General features: G+C 39.8%; 1 protein-coding gene across 4 annotated transcripts in view; it reads right to left on the bottom strand.

Moving 5' to 3' along the window:
• Nucleotides 1–641: 641 nt before the first annotated feature.
• DTNBP1 (dystrobrevin binding protein 1) overlaps nt 642–14,345 on the bottom strand; it is a 62,475-nt gene continuing 48,771 nt past the window's right edge. For all 4 annotated transcript variants that reach the window (XM_072924166.1, XM_030265538.4, XM_072924167.1 and 1 more), the window contains 3 exons: nt 5,931–6,086; nt 3,940–4,083; nt 642–1,540 (listed from right to left, as the gene is read on the bottom strand). In XM_072924166.1, the coding sequence (XP_072780267.1) occupies nt 1,293–1,540; nt 3,940–4,083; nt 5,931–6,086 (548 nt within the window). In that variant the 3' untranslated portion in view covers nt 642–1,292. The remainder of the gene's footprint in view (nt 1,541–3,939; nt 4,084–5,930; nt 6,087–14,345) is intronic.

Here is a 14,345-nt window from a genome sequence, read left to right as displayed (position 1 = left end):
AGAGTAAAGGGAGGAAATTTAAAAGATAAATTTCTTTCAACAGCTGCCTTGTTGAACAGTAAATCTCTAATTGTAGGTAGGGAGCTTCCAGCCTTCATTTCCCAGACAGGGATCAGGAAGCACTTTGTCAGCTAACAGGAGAATCCTTAAGGAAATTGGCTACTGCCCATCTGGCAAGCAGCAAGGAGACAGCCCCCTTCCCAGCCAATGGCTTTGTCAGGGCAGGTCTTTGGAAGGGATCTACATTACAGCTCATCCTTTTACTTACACTGTTTCTGATTACATTCCTTCCCTCTGTGCAGAAGAGCAGGAGCCAGGAGCCTTCTCAAAGGAGAGCAGATCCCTGAAAATAGAGCATGAGACTTGACAAGCAATAGGCATTAGACATGGTCAGACCTCGAGTTCAGAGAGAAAAACAACTGCAGAAAAAACAGGAACGAGATGATGGCTATAGGTCCTGAGGTTTCTAGAATACACGCACTTAGTAATTAACTCAGGTTTATCTCCTTAGTGTAGTCAAACAGATATTACCATGGAAAAGCACATTACATTGGTGCTCCTCATCATTTTTTTTCCTGAGTTAGGCTCCTCTGTTCACTTGTCATGGATAAAATACCTAGGTAGTCAAGTAAAAGACATGGTTGGGATAGAAATTCTTTATTTTATCTTGAAAGAGGAGTAAGTACACAATGCTAAGATACCTGCTCCACAAGGAGTGCAACATTTCCATATGCATCTCTCCTCCTTCTCGGTTTCTTATTTTTTCCGTAACACCTATAACTAAGTTGGTCCTGAATAAGAAGTGTGAGAACAGTAGACACTGCTGCGTTAGTAGACAAAGGCAGGAGGCAGACAGCAGGTAGTAAAGAGTAGAAAATAACTTCTCATTTTGGTTTGGATCCTAAATCTTCAGTTGCAGCAGCTGAAAACATGCAAGGAACAATTTGGGTTCAGTATTACACATCAACTCTTAAGTACTTCCAATCAGCCATATAAAGGTTAGTGGTCAAAGTAACTTCTACCTTTCCCCTTAAATTCTCTTATACATAGTATATACAACAGTTTTACTGCTCCCCTGAGCCCCAAGACTACTGTTAAAGTGTGTGTGCTTTAGGCATATATTTTTCTTTAAAAACCAACCTCCATATGACTGGCTATTTTGTAAAAAGGCAGTATTACTAAGTAAAAAGATCTGGCTGTTACACTTGGTTAGCAAATTGTTACACAGGCAAGCTCTTCATTCACTTGTTCATTCATTCAGAAGTCATTCTTAAAGGATATGGTTTTAAGATTCAAATAGTTTGAGAGTCACTTTCATCACTGCCATCTGAAGCACCCTTTCTCTCAGTTACAGCAGCAAGGGCAGTGTCCACTTGAACCTCCTCTTCATCCGACTGAACAACGGGGGACTCTCCTTCGCTCGCATCCTGGCTGGCAGAGTCGGTGCAGGTTGAGGACAGGGAACAGAGTTTCTGCCGTAACTCCGACTGGCTTGGCACCTGGAGACTGATCTCGTTCACATAGGTGTTGGAGTCGGGCCCTGAAAGTTGGGAAAACAACAGCAACAACAGTCAAACTGTGGCTCAGCAAGGGGATTGAGAAATCAGTGCATTAACATCAGCTTGGCGCTGGTTAAGGAGCCACTTTCAGGCTGTTTTCCTTCTTTCACAAGATACCAAGAGGAAAACCTCTCAATAAACTCAGTGTAATACAACTACACAAAATGGAAATACAAAACCAAACAAATAACTAGGAAGCAGGCAATAACAATCATCACCCATTTTGACTAAAAATGAAGATGTAAAAGCAAACCAAATTTAATTCAGCATTAAAACAATACTTAGGTAGAGCTGTGCCACAGCTCAAGTGCACAGGAGTGGGATTTTGAGATTCTGCTTCTTCCATATCCTATGCAGAAAAGACTTGCAAGCAAGTTGAACACAACAGTGTTTGCTTGCAGTTTGAGAGCTCAGGTTTCACAATTAGATCCTCTTCCCTGGGCAGTTCCTGACAGCAAAAAGTTAAAATAAGGAAACATCTGAATATTTTCTGTGTGATCTGCCAAAGAAAGCCCTTTTTTCCTTATCTCCTATATATGGACAATAAGTGTTCTCCATAGTCAGAGTAGACAGCTTCAGCTGATGAGTAACTTTAGTGAGAAAATTCTCTTAAAAATTTTATTTAAAAGTTTTTCAGAAGAGTCAGATGGATGTGAGCTACACCTTACGTCTGTTCAGACTGTTTGTAGAGCAGTTCAAACTACACTGTCTATGCCTGGCCCTCAACTATCCAAGTTACATTTTAACACTAGGAATTTTAGAGAACCTGCCTTGTGATGTGCACCAGCATGCATTAGACCAATTTAGACAACACACAGAGGAGGAGTTTTCAGGAATGATAGAGCTAACTCAATTTTGCAGTTTAACTTACTGCCATGAAATGTTGTGAAGCCAATGTCCATAAGCTGGCAATGCTTATAGCAAGGCAAATTTGAAAACATTTCAATGTCTTGAGCTGATTCTCATTTTTATAAGTTATTAAAATAACTTACCTGTATTTTGTGGTGTTCAGCCCAACTGTCAAACAAACCTTGCCCTGACAACCTAGTTCTCCACTGACAGCAAAATAAAGGGTTACCTTTAAGCCAGTCTCATTTTTCTTAGAATAAAGACTATTACATATTTGTTTTGATACTGGGGTGCCAAGTTCTTAAGCACAAAAATCCCTTAATCAGAGGGAATTAAAACATCTGGAACCACAAAAGCAAGATTCATGAGACTTACACTGCAGTAATGTTGCAGTGCTGGAACGTTATTACAGCACATGTACAGTATATTGCAGTGTATGTCCACATTTAGATGCTGTATATATGTGCTGTAATATTTACATTACAGCATAAAATAATGGGTTTTTTTTTCAAAAGCTAATGCATTTATCTACTTAGTTTAAAAACTAGTTTCTGCCGTTCCTTAGATAATCCAAGTGAGACTGCTGTTAAGACACAAAGCTCGGTCCAACAAGCATCTGCCAAACAGCCAGCAAAGGGAAAACAGTCCTAGATTCTGCAATTACTGGCAAGCTCAAATGATGATCAGCTTTCATAATGCATGAAGTGGATGCCTATCCAAAACCACCCATCTCAATTCAGGTTTTGCAATGAAACTCAAAACCCTAAACCTTTAGTAGTCAAGTGTGCCTTGACCATTTATGTTCACAGCAGCTGTTAATCACCTTTACAAAGGGAATACTGTTAGTACTTCCATAAAAATATTTCAATCTGTATTTTCAGAAGAAATGAAAAGGACCTCTAAAGGAGCTTCATCATTTCCCACAAGAAAAATCATTTTGGCTCTTTTGAGGAAAGGCATTTTAGCAGTTAAGCTTTTAACTAGGAAAACGCTTCCATGGTAGGTAAAAGATCCGGTATTGAGACACTAATTCCCAGTGTATATGTAAACTGCTGGATTGAACTTTGTCTCTCAGTATCTCTCACTTAAGATGTTGCATTACACAACTGGTCCAAATTTGACAAGCAACATTCTGGACAAGCTCTAAGCAATCAATATTAACAATAAAAGCCTAATACTGCAAGCTTTCTGTTGATGTTTGTCAAAATGTCCTCTATTAACTGTGTATTGGGAAAAATGCCCCTCAAGGCAGTACGTAACACACCACCTACCCCACACACCACCACCAGACTGTGATGAATACAACAGGGAGCTGCAGTAAGACAGATGAGATTGTCTGGAAATATCACATAGTTTTGCAGCAACTCCCTTGTACAGCAACAAAATGTTAATGTTTCGAGAAGCACTAATGAAGAACAGTCAATGTGCATCAAGTGTGATGTTTTATGAGATAACATCGCCCATTACAGGTGAGAGCAGTTCTGGTGGTTTATCACTGTCTCTAAGCAGGCTGTCACTACAAGTACCATACCCAGCATGGGAGAGAGCACATTATTGTCTTCGCTTCCTGAGTTTAAAAAGACATCAAGTGCTTCCTGGTCAGACATGTCCATTAGGTCCATCTGCTCCAGCATGTCCACGTTCACCTCCATGGAAGACATACTTCCAATCGGTTCTGCAGGAGAAACAGCGCAATGAGCGAACAGACCATCAGCTACACGAGGTTATTGCCTACCAAGGCTCCAGAGGCTGCTCTAATCGTCTGCAGCAGCAATAATTACCCTCTAGGAACCCACCCACAGGAGCTGCTCAGCAGCAACCTCAGCCCAAATCTAAGAGCACTCTGTGCAATCTTTGTTGTGAAAGTAACATCCATTACTGCTTTTGTAAACCAAAACATTTTTAGCAGCAGTATTTATAGCAATAACTTTCTCAGAAATAAGCTGAGATGGGACTCAGGCACAAGGATTGAAATTTTCCATTTTGGAACACTCCTTTCAATTTCCTCAACCAGAAGTCTTTTTAGAGAAAAACAAACATATTTAAGCACACAGTCACTAAATGTCAATATATAAGGGACACAGAAATTCAGAAACTAGGATTAATGTTAACAGAGAGCATCTGCTCTTCTCTCAGTTAATCTAAGAAATTACAGCAGTCTCTAAAACCCAGGCTCATGCCCAGTATCTTCTCTCAGCATGGGTATTTCACATTACTAATTACTCGAGCATATTACTTATTACCGTCAATACAGTACTGACAATTTGCATGGGAAGTAATTACTTAGATGAGCATATTCTTCTTTGAACAGCAAAACATACGAACAGGAAACAAGTAACTTCAGGGTCACTCAGGTTTAAATCCAGCTGCTGCATAATATCAAATTATTACAATGAACAGTTTACTTGTTTATCTAAATGTAACAATTACATTATTGAAAGCCTTCATAGGTGAACCGAGATGAAATTCTGTAATTTGATTGGGGTAATTTTTTTCAAATATGCTACAGATCCAAAACTTTAATTAAACAGTTTCTTTGATCCACTTGGGCTCCACAATATCCTAAAAAGCTGAAGTTCCAAATGTTAGGCATCTTAACACTCACAGAGCTGTGTGTCAAGTACCAGCCCAGGACAATGTCTACTTTTAGTCTAAAAGCCAACATATTACAGAAAGCTGGGGACTCAAACACAGTTCCTCCCCTGACCATGAATTCAGATTTACATATCCCACCTCTCCTTAGCCACCCATGCAGAGCATCTTGCAGATGAGTATTTATAGCTCTCATGCAGAGAAATGGAAACCTTGGATTGTATTCCCCACTCTGACATTACAAATTATAGCAGAATTGCACTTGGAGCAAGGACAGAATATCTACATTTTTTCCTGCCACATGAATGCTTAATTTCCCACTGGCTTCCTTACAGTCCAACAATCCCTGCATTTTGGCCTAACAGATGGAAACCTCCCACACAGAATTCCCTGCAATCTCTGGCATTCTTGTGCTTTAACCAGTCCAGAGATGCCAGACTTGTGCCATTTCTTAATCAGGAGAGCACTTAATGTGACCTCCTGTGTCCCAGTCACACCCAGTGGACATAGCTGCCACCTGGGAACTGCTCAGAAATTCTACTGAACTTTTCTCTGCACTTCACAAAATATTCTGAGGCATCTCCCTGGCAAATGACAATCCCAGGTTTTGGAACTCCAGTGGGCAAAGCAGCTGCCTCCATCCATATTTTTCTATAGATGCACTCTTCAGCTGCAGAGAAAAATGCTGTTCCACATGTAGTTCAGTGCTCTGCGTTTTCTCAGACAAGGAGCAGAGCCTGACTAATCTTCTAAGGTATCCAGTAGCCCTGGGACACAAAGTTTGTTTGAAAGACTTATCTGAAGTTCCAGTACTACTGGGGAAGAATCTGGACATTTTTGTTGTGCTTCCTCTTTAAGCACTGCTGGCTCTGCCCGCTCAACAATGCTCTCCCAGCTGGGAGTTTGTGCAAAAGGTATTTTACAACTTGCCTCTCCTCTCTGCTATCTGCAAGTAGCCTGTGGAAAGGTATTGCTCCATGTCCTGCTGGAAGGCTTCTTCGAAGAACTTCTGGCGCTCCTTTAGCTTCATCTGCTGCGTGTGCTCCATGTCCAAAACCTTCTGTGCATGTTCAGCATCGAGTTCAGCTGAGCATAAAACAAATAGACAAATCAAATATTGAAGGTGCATCCCCCCCACCTCAGAATTTAAAACCTACAGAACCAATTCAATAAATTCTGACAGACTGTTACTGCAATAAAAGGAGCTCCCTGTGCTTTGCAACTGTATTTTAAACCAGGACGGGAATACTGTATTAGGTAGCACAACCCTCACATTAAAGTGATGTTGGAACCATTTATCTTGAGGCAAGATGCACATTTCCTGAGCTGTATAAACAGGAACACTGAGAACACTGTCCACCAGCAACTGGGATTTCAGAATTCTGCCAAAAACACCTGAGGTAATGATGCTTCTGCAGTCATATGCACCTAATGCACACAAAAGCAACACTTTTCATTTGAATATTGCTGCACATGTCCACCACAATGCAGGTGGCAAGAGACATATATATACATACATATAAATACACATACATAATATATGTGTGTGTGCATGTGTGCCTGAGATTCTGGCTTTGCCAGCCTCCAGACAGAATGGAAAAATTTCTTGAAGAATCCTACATGTATGTGCAGCAAAGGAAATATTAGACAGAATTAGGAAATGTTGGGTAGAATATCATTAGAGGAACTCCTTCCCCTCTGTTTTGCTCTACACTGGACAGAGGGGAAAAGAATTGCGCTGTTTATTGCAGAATAACATCTTCTACAATAAAAATACGTAGTTGCTATTGAAGCACTGACTGCAGCCAGACTGTTAGAACATGCTTCAAAACAATTGCTTTTTAGTTGGAATATATCACCTGGAACTCTTTTCCCAGAGTTCTCTGTTCACCTCTCTGGTGTCATGAGTGCTCTGCTTACAACGAAAAAGGAATTTTCCAGCTGAGCTATTGATGGAAGGGACAGAGGTTGCGAGAAGAGCTGCTGGTCTGTTCTGTCCTGCCCATTAGGGAAAGCTCTAACAAATACTGCTGGGTGAAAAATGTCCAAGCTTTCACATGCCAGACAGACACAGCTGGAATATGGCATCCACATGGATAAATGCTGAGGGAGCGTAAGGTTTTCTAGGACAAGCATTGTGTCAGTCTTCCAGGAAAAACGTTATGTATAATGATATTCTACAACAGGGACATCCATTAAAAGCATTTACTATTATGGAGATTATTGCCCAAATGCAGAACACGTTTATTAAACCAGGCAAAACATCAGAGAGCAGTTAATTCACTCTGTTGCCTGCATCAAGGTCACAGATCATACACAGAAGCAACTGAACTGTGGCTGATGCCAAAAGAAGCCAGGAAACTGGACTGACACGCCAAATAGTCATTAAAATATCAGTAAATAAGAAGAACTCTCTTTCTTAAAGGAGATTTCAGAAGTAAAACATCAGTGTATAAAAGGAATGCATCTTCCCTGAAGGCAACATGTCTTTATTATCAATTAGACTGTGGTGTATGATGACTCCATGTCCCCTGGAGCAACTCCTTTACTGCAGTCCTGGATGATGAGCAATTATTAATAACATTGTCTATGATGCAGAAATGCTATTCAATTGTAATAATAAAAGCCAGCAGCTCTCACTGACAATAAGAATTTTCTGTCTCTCTCATAATATATTCTGACAGTTTTGCACTCTAGATTAGTAATTTGGGTTATTTTTAACCCCAAAACATAGATGGCATCCAAGTGACATGAGACTGATACAATCTCCTTCTTGACATTCAGCTCTTTGTTTTTAACTTTTGCCTAAAACATCCTGTAAACTGTTGAAATTGTCACTGGCCAGAGCTGAATGCCAACAGCTGCCTGCTGTGCTGGCAGGTTCCGCAGCAAACTGTAACTACATGAGCTGAAGAGCTGTCACAGACTTCATCTCCAAAGCCAGATAGAGAGTTAACATCGAGAACCCTGCTGCACGATTTCACGCCCTGCCAGGTGTAGTAAGAGGTGCTTGGCTAAGCAAAACCAAACTGCTGCATTTGGGTTTTCTGTTCGTTGTCAGAAATGCTAAGGATGGGAGGTGAAGCCAACCATCAAACATGAAACCAAAGAAAACAGGTGTACTGTTTCTTTCACAGAGCTACCCAGAATTACATTTTCCCTAAGCCAAGTGTAGTTTATATAACACCAAATAGACACAGAACCAAAGGAGTTCCAAGAAAGACATGAGTATCATGCATATGCTATCATACGCTGCTCATACAAATTCCTCCCAGGAGGCAAACTGAGACTTGGCATACTTAAAATAGTATTGTATTTTTCCTTTCACCCTAAAACTGTACTTTTCAATTAGCAATGGCACCTATTTCTCTGTCACACTGTGCACAGAAAAAAAGACTACACAAAAAATGCTAATTCACGATTAGACGCAGACATACAGGAATCGCCACAATAACCCAAATAAAAGATGACTAATTCCCCACCAGCTATGACTTTTAAGAGAGCAGACACTAAAAGTAGGCAATTTTTTTTCTAAAGAAGTGAACACTTGAGTGCTGAGCCTTCTGCACCACACCCAGAACAGCCCCACGGCTCATTCAGCTCGCCTCAGGGTACAACCCATAGACCGACACCCCTGCTCCATATCTTCAGTGTTTGAACCAGACGCGAGGAGAATCCAAACTCCAAAGGAACAAATTACAACAGCTTGTAACCATACACCTCAAGTGTAGAGGACACCATTTCCTGGTATCACTCCTAGGCCTGGCTGCCACATCCTACAAATACAAATTCTGGTGCAGTACCTGAAGTTTCCATGCAACCAACAAAGTGACCATTTAATGCTTTAATCTAAAACATTTTCCAGCTATGCACAACAGATTTCCCAAATAAGTTGGAAGACTGACAAAAAAAAAATTAAAATTTAAAAAAAAAAAAATCAGCAACAGAAAACACTAGCTGTTTACATGGCTAGCACATCCCTTAGTCCCAACAGGAAAGATGTCAAATTGTCCAAATGGATGGCTTTTTGGTGCTTTCATACACAACCAATTTACTTCCCTTCAATTAATTTATTATGTAACTTTACATCTCATGAGATGTAGAACTCATAAATGCATCCGGTCCACAGAGAGAAAGACACAGAGGACACCAAAAAATGCCCCTTTTTCCTCCCTCTACAGTTCATTTGCTTTTTGTAGACTCGTCCAACCAGACGATAAAATGCATACACATATTCTTTATGGGTTTTTTTGCTTTTGCTACAGATATCAAACCTTCAAGCAGTCCTTCACTGAACCCACTGCTGGTTTTTCATGTTCCTCCTGTGCTGGGAGAGCTTGAAACTGGACACGGCATGAAGACACGCTGGGTAGAGGATAATCCCTTCCCTTGAGCTCCTGGCCAGGTTTCCACTCACACGGCCCTCCCAGGCAGCAGGGAAGTGCTGTGGCCTTCCCTGCTGCCTGATGTGCTGCAGGCTGGCACCCGGCTTGCTGCCCATGGGACCCCCAGGGCTTTTCCACAGAGCCAGGGTCATCTCCCTCAGTGCCAGAACCCTCCATCTCCTCCTCTGGGATACAGCTCTGGCTTCTGCTCCCATCCCCCAGCTAGGGAATGACCCACAAGGCAGCACCCTCCCACCCGGCCGGTCATTTGCCCACCCTGCTGGGCATCCATCCGGACTGGAACATCATCACTCGGCTGTGGGAGCATCGTGTGAGACCGTCAAAACCTATCAGTGGGTTGGCTACTCACTGAACGACCAAAATCCTTCAAAAATCAGAACAATAAAATCATACAAGCAAACAATGAAAGGCAGACAGCCAAGCAGCTTTCTGAGTGCATTATGACTTAGCAACTTATACTGCAAACTGCCTCGTTACAGACCTTTTCAACTAAAAATATCAAAGGAAGACAAGACACCAGGGACTGCTCCAAAGGATGCAGATTTCCTGAAAAATGCTTAAATTATTCTTGACAGAATTTAGAATACATGTTGATGTTATAAGGGAGGATGTGCAGGGCACTCTTGCACTATAGTTTGCTGACAGGTGGGGAGAGTGTGTTGGCAAAACCTGGGGGGAAAAAAAAGGTAGAATAAGTGATCTAGGAGCACACAGTCTTTCTTACACAGAAGAGTGAAAGAAAAACAAGTGAAAACTACCAGTCCTAGGTGTTTTTAAACTCTTATTTAACAGTCTCTTTACAAAACAATTTATTTTTACTAAAGACATTTTAAAATAATTACAATAAAAAAATTAAGTCCTGATTCACTAGAATGTGAAGTCAGTATTTCACTCAATGACAGAAAGATCATCTGTGTTTGAAAAAAAGCCCACTGTTCCAAATGAGATTTACTGTCTGCCAACTCTCAAAAGCCTGCACTTTCATGAAGAAATGTTTTATTAAAAGATTATAAAAAAAAAAAATCAAGTAGGTACTTCTTGATAATACCTAACTAGCGTTTTTATACATTGCATCAGAACATGAAAACACCGAGTAGCCCACAAATAATTTAGTCAAGAAGAAAAGCAGAGGTTTTACCAGTGCAGAAAGATCATTCTTAACATTTCTCAGAAAGCAGTTTTAACAAGTTGGCTTACCTTAAAAATTCTCTTTAAACAAAAAAAAAAGCTTACTTGAAATCCTTGGAATATAGAGGATAAGCTTAAATAAATATCAGAACAAACAACAGAAAATAGGTGCTTGTGTGCAGCAGAATTCCAGTTACTAATGCGGCACCTGGAGGAAGAGGCAGCTTCCAACCAATGTGACAGGAAACAGCTTGGGAAAAGGTTTCCACAGAACTCCAAACTTTATCTGGCTACCAGGAAATCATCATAGTTAAGAGACACTAAAAATACACTCCACCAAAGAGCAAATGCACAAACTGAGTCCTAAAAATGTAAATACATCTAGGGTAAAAAAAAAAAAAAAAAAAAAAAAATTGCATTTGTGATTAAAAATACACCAGGCTGAGGGGACTGCCCTGCAAGGTGGCCCACAGCATCATAATGGAGTCTCATTTTAGAACTAGATTTGCTGCGGTTCAGAAATTTTTGCCCAGCTTATTTGTCACTAAAAACATCCCAAAACTTGAGTGCATGTGCCTATTTCTCAATTTTCTAAAAAAATTAGGAGCAGACAAATTTTTATGCCCGCAAATGTGGTAAGCAGGAACAAATTTAGAATAGTTTTAATTGGTTTTAACGATAGCCAAAATCACCACAGATATACTGTTCTATGGCAGATTAAGGGTGGGGTTTTTCCACTTGCTTCATGTCATGCAAAGCATGGAAATGTTATAGCAAAAGCTTTGGAGGGGGATTCTCTCCTTCAGGCACATGCCTGACTCCTCCTGGGTTAACAAATCTGCAATCCACCATCTCCCGCTTTTCTTGTACAATGTCCTTTATGATCATTGGTGTTCAATGATAACGTGTGTCTTTGTAGAAGACAGAATTTAGCAAGGGGACTTCAGTGGGATATGAGCACCACAAGCTTACAGCAGGACAGACACTGTCAGCAACAGGGTCATCTACCTCCCTGATTTATCCTTTATTCAGATTCCTACCCAAGTGAAAGAGAATAAAAAGTGACTTGCAAGGGAAGGAGGGAAGGATAACATTAAGCTGAACCTTAGTGCAGAAAGTAATAAAAAAAATAGAAAAAAAAAAAAGCAAGCATCTGAGTTTACACCCTTGTTTCCTGCCTCCCTATAAACCCACCATCTAAAATATGTAAGAATAATACATCAGTTAGTGAGCTGCAAAGTATGCATTTCCACTATAAATAAAATGGACAATGTCATATGTACCTTCAGTATATTTAAGTTTATTTGTAAAGATGACCTTGCTTTAAAATTTAGCCACACACTGTTGAAAAATCCCACTATTACAGAAATTGTACCTGAAAACAGCTCAAATGATTCAGCACAATTCTACTGTCATGAAATGCAGTATTTAATGCATATTCTCTCCAATTACTGCTTTTTCAGCCTTACCTCAAAAATACTAATTTTCAAATGGAAAAATTAATCGATAGCAAATCTAAACCCAAAGTACTTAAAATACAAACCACAGTACCGCAGCATTCTATTCATGTTTCCAAAGGTCCATGAAACTGTCCCAAATAAGATTAATAACACCACATCATTCGAGTACAAATTGATCTATTGAACAATTTAATGACTATTTTCCATTCCAAAAAGATAACCACTCTTGCTTTGGAATTAGAAGACTTTCAAAGACAGGCAAGTAGCTTCTGCAGCTACAAGAATAATGCCAATCTTAACCTTTGCACAGCTGTGAGCTATTTGCCTTCCAGATCAAATTATGTGCATGTGCAGACACGTAAATTAAAGATGAGATACTGTTCTGCTGTCACAACACATTGTGCACAGGTTGAAAACACAGGTTCCACGACATGGCAAATCAGTTGGCAGGTATCATTTTTTACTTGTCCCTAAGAATAACACCCAGCTCCAAACTCCTGCTGCAGTGGAACTACCCTTCACCTGAACTCTACTCATTTCAGAGACTCAGAACAACTCCATTGAGTGCTGAACTAAATCTTGCCTCAAAAAGTGAAGGCAAAACAATGTCTGCCTTCTTTCCCAATAACTAAAACAAAATAAGGATTTCACTCCATAGACTGCATTCAAAATAACCAGTTTTCTCACTGAACATGTAATTTCTACCTCTCTGTTCAGAGGGAGGGGCAGATCCTGTCAAACAGTCCTAAAGGCCTTCAGAGACAAAAGGAATAAGCTGTAGATTTATAGTCTCAATACAGTTCAGTCTAACCTCCCTTTACATTGGCAGTGTAATATTTTAGACCTGAGGAGGGATTTTGGTTTTTTGGAAGACATATTTTAATACAAGTCTTAGGTTTACATGACCAATAACTGCTAAATCCGAGGGGGGTGGGGGGGGAAAGAATGTGATTGTTTTGTATACTACCTTATACAAAACAATCATATAACTAATTAAAAGAACATTTGATTTTTTCACATGCTTGGTAAAGCATTCTATATTTATTATGTAGATATTTGGTAACAGATCATAGAAACATATCACAGAATCATAGAATGAATTCTAGATAAAATGATTGAGCTGGAAGGGACCTCAGACATCATCTAGTTACAATGCTCTGCCATGACCATCCACTGGACCAGGTTACTCAGAGTTCAATCAAACCTGGCCTTGAACACTTCCAAGGAATAGGCATTTGCAACTTTCCTGGGCAACCTGTTCCAGAAGCTCACCACCCTTGCAGTAAAGGATTTTTCCCTAATATCAAATCTAAACCTACTCACTGTCAGTTTGGATCCATTACTCCTTGCCCTCTCACTACATGCTCTTGTAAAAAGTCACTCCACATCTTTCTTGACTCGTCTTTCCTGCAGGCTCCCTCCAGGTTCTGGAAGGCCACAATTAGGTCATCCCAAAAGCCTTCTCTTTTCCCAGCAGCACAATCCCAATTCTGTCTTTCCTATTAGGTGAGGTGCTCCATCCCTCTAATTTTGGTGGCCACCTCTGGACTTGTAATTTCTTTCTTTCTTTCTATTTTAAGCTAATTACAGGTGAGAAACTGTACAAATTAAACTAAATATTCACAGTCAAAACTGCAGGACCACCAGTGAAGTAACACTCCCACAGGTAGAAGAAGCCTTATTTGTTTATGCCAAAATTTCATATGTAGTAATATTTTAAAAATACCATAAGTCAATCATTTTATCAGTAGTGCACACAACATGCTTGAAATATTTATTTTTCTTGACAACCCAGTCTATTTCCTATTCAATTTCTGTCAAAACAATTTCTCCAATGCAAGCAAAAAATTTGCTATTCCTTCATGCAATTAATGCTGAGTTTATTTCTTAGAAATAGAACCATTAGATTACAAACCTAGTCCAGTTCAATACTGCTTGATTAATATCCCAAATGAATCACACTACAGATTTTCTTTAGAAATCCTAGTGATGAGCAAACACTTCTGTTTGATATCATTAGTGAAACAATATCTGAAATAGCATTCCCTCTAACAAATCTGCATCCAGGAGCATCCAAACACAAGGGGACTTATTTGCTAACAGACAGCTATTAGAGATGTGTTATCAGCTGAGGAATTTTAAATTACATGCAGTCTTCCATATTCATTACACAAGGAGTACAAGTTATGACAGACCAGGTTATTTTAAAAATCCATATTTATTCTCCCAATGCAAAGCAAAGATGCCATCATTCATTTTAAAAAAGGAACATGTACCAGTGTTATTTGCTAGTAAAGCCAATTTGCAATATTAGCAATGGCATGTCTTTTCCATACTTTTTATAACCCTGT

This window comes from Taeniopygia guttata, chromosome 2 (genome assembly GCF_048771995.1).
Source record: "Taeniopygia guttata chromosome 2, bTaeGut7.mat, whole genome shotgun sequence".
NCBI classification, from domain to species: domain Eukaryota; kingdom Metazoa; phylum Chordata; class Aves; order Passeriformes; family Estrildidae; genus Taeniopygia; species Taeniopygia guttata.
Note: the sequence above shows the minus strand (reverse complement) of the source record. Positions and strands in the feature narration are given on the sequence as shown.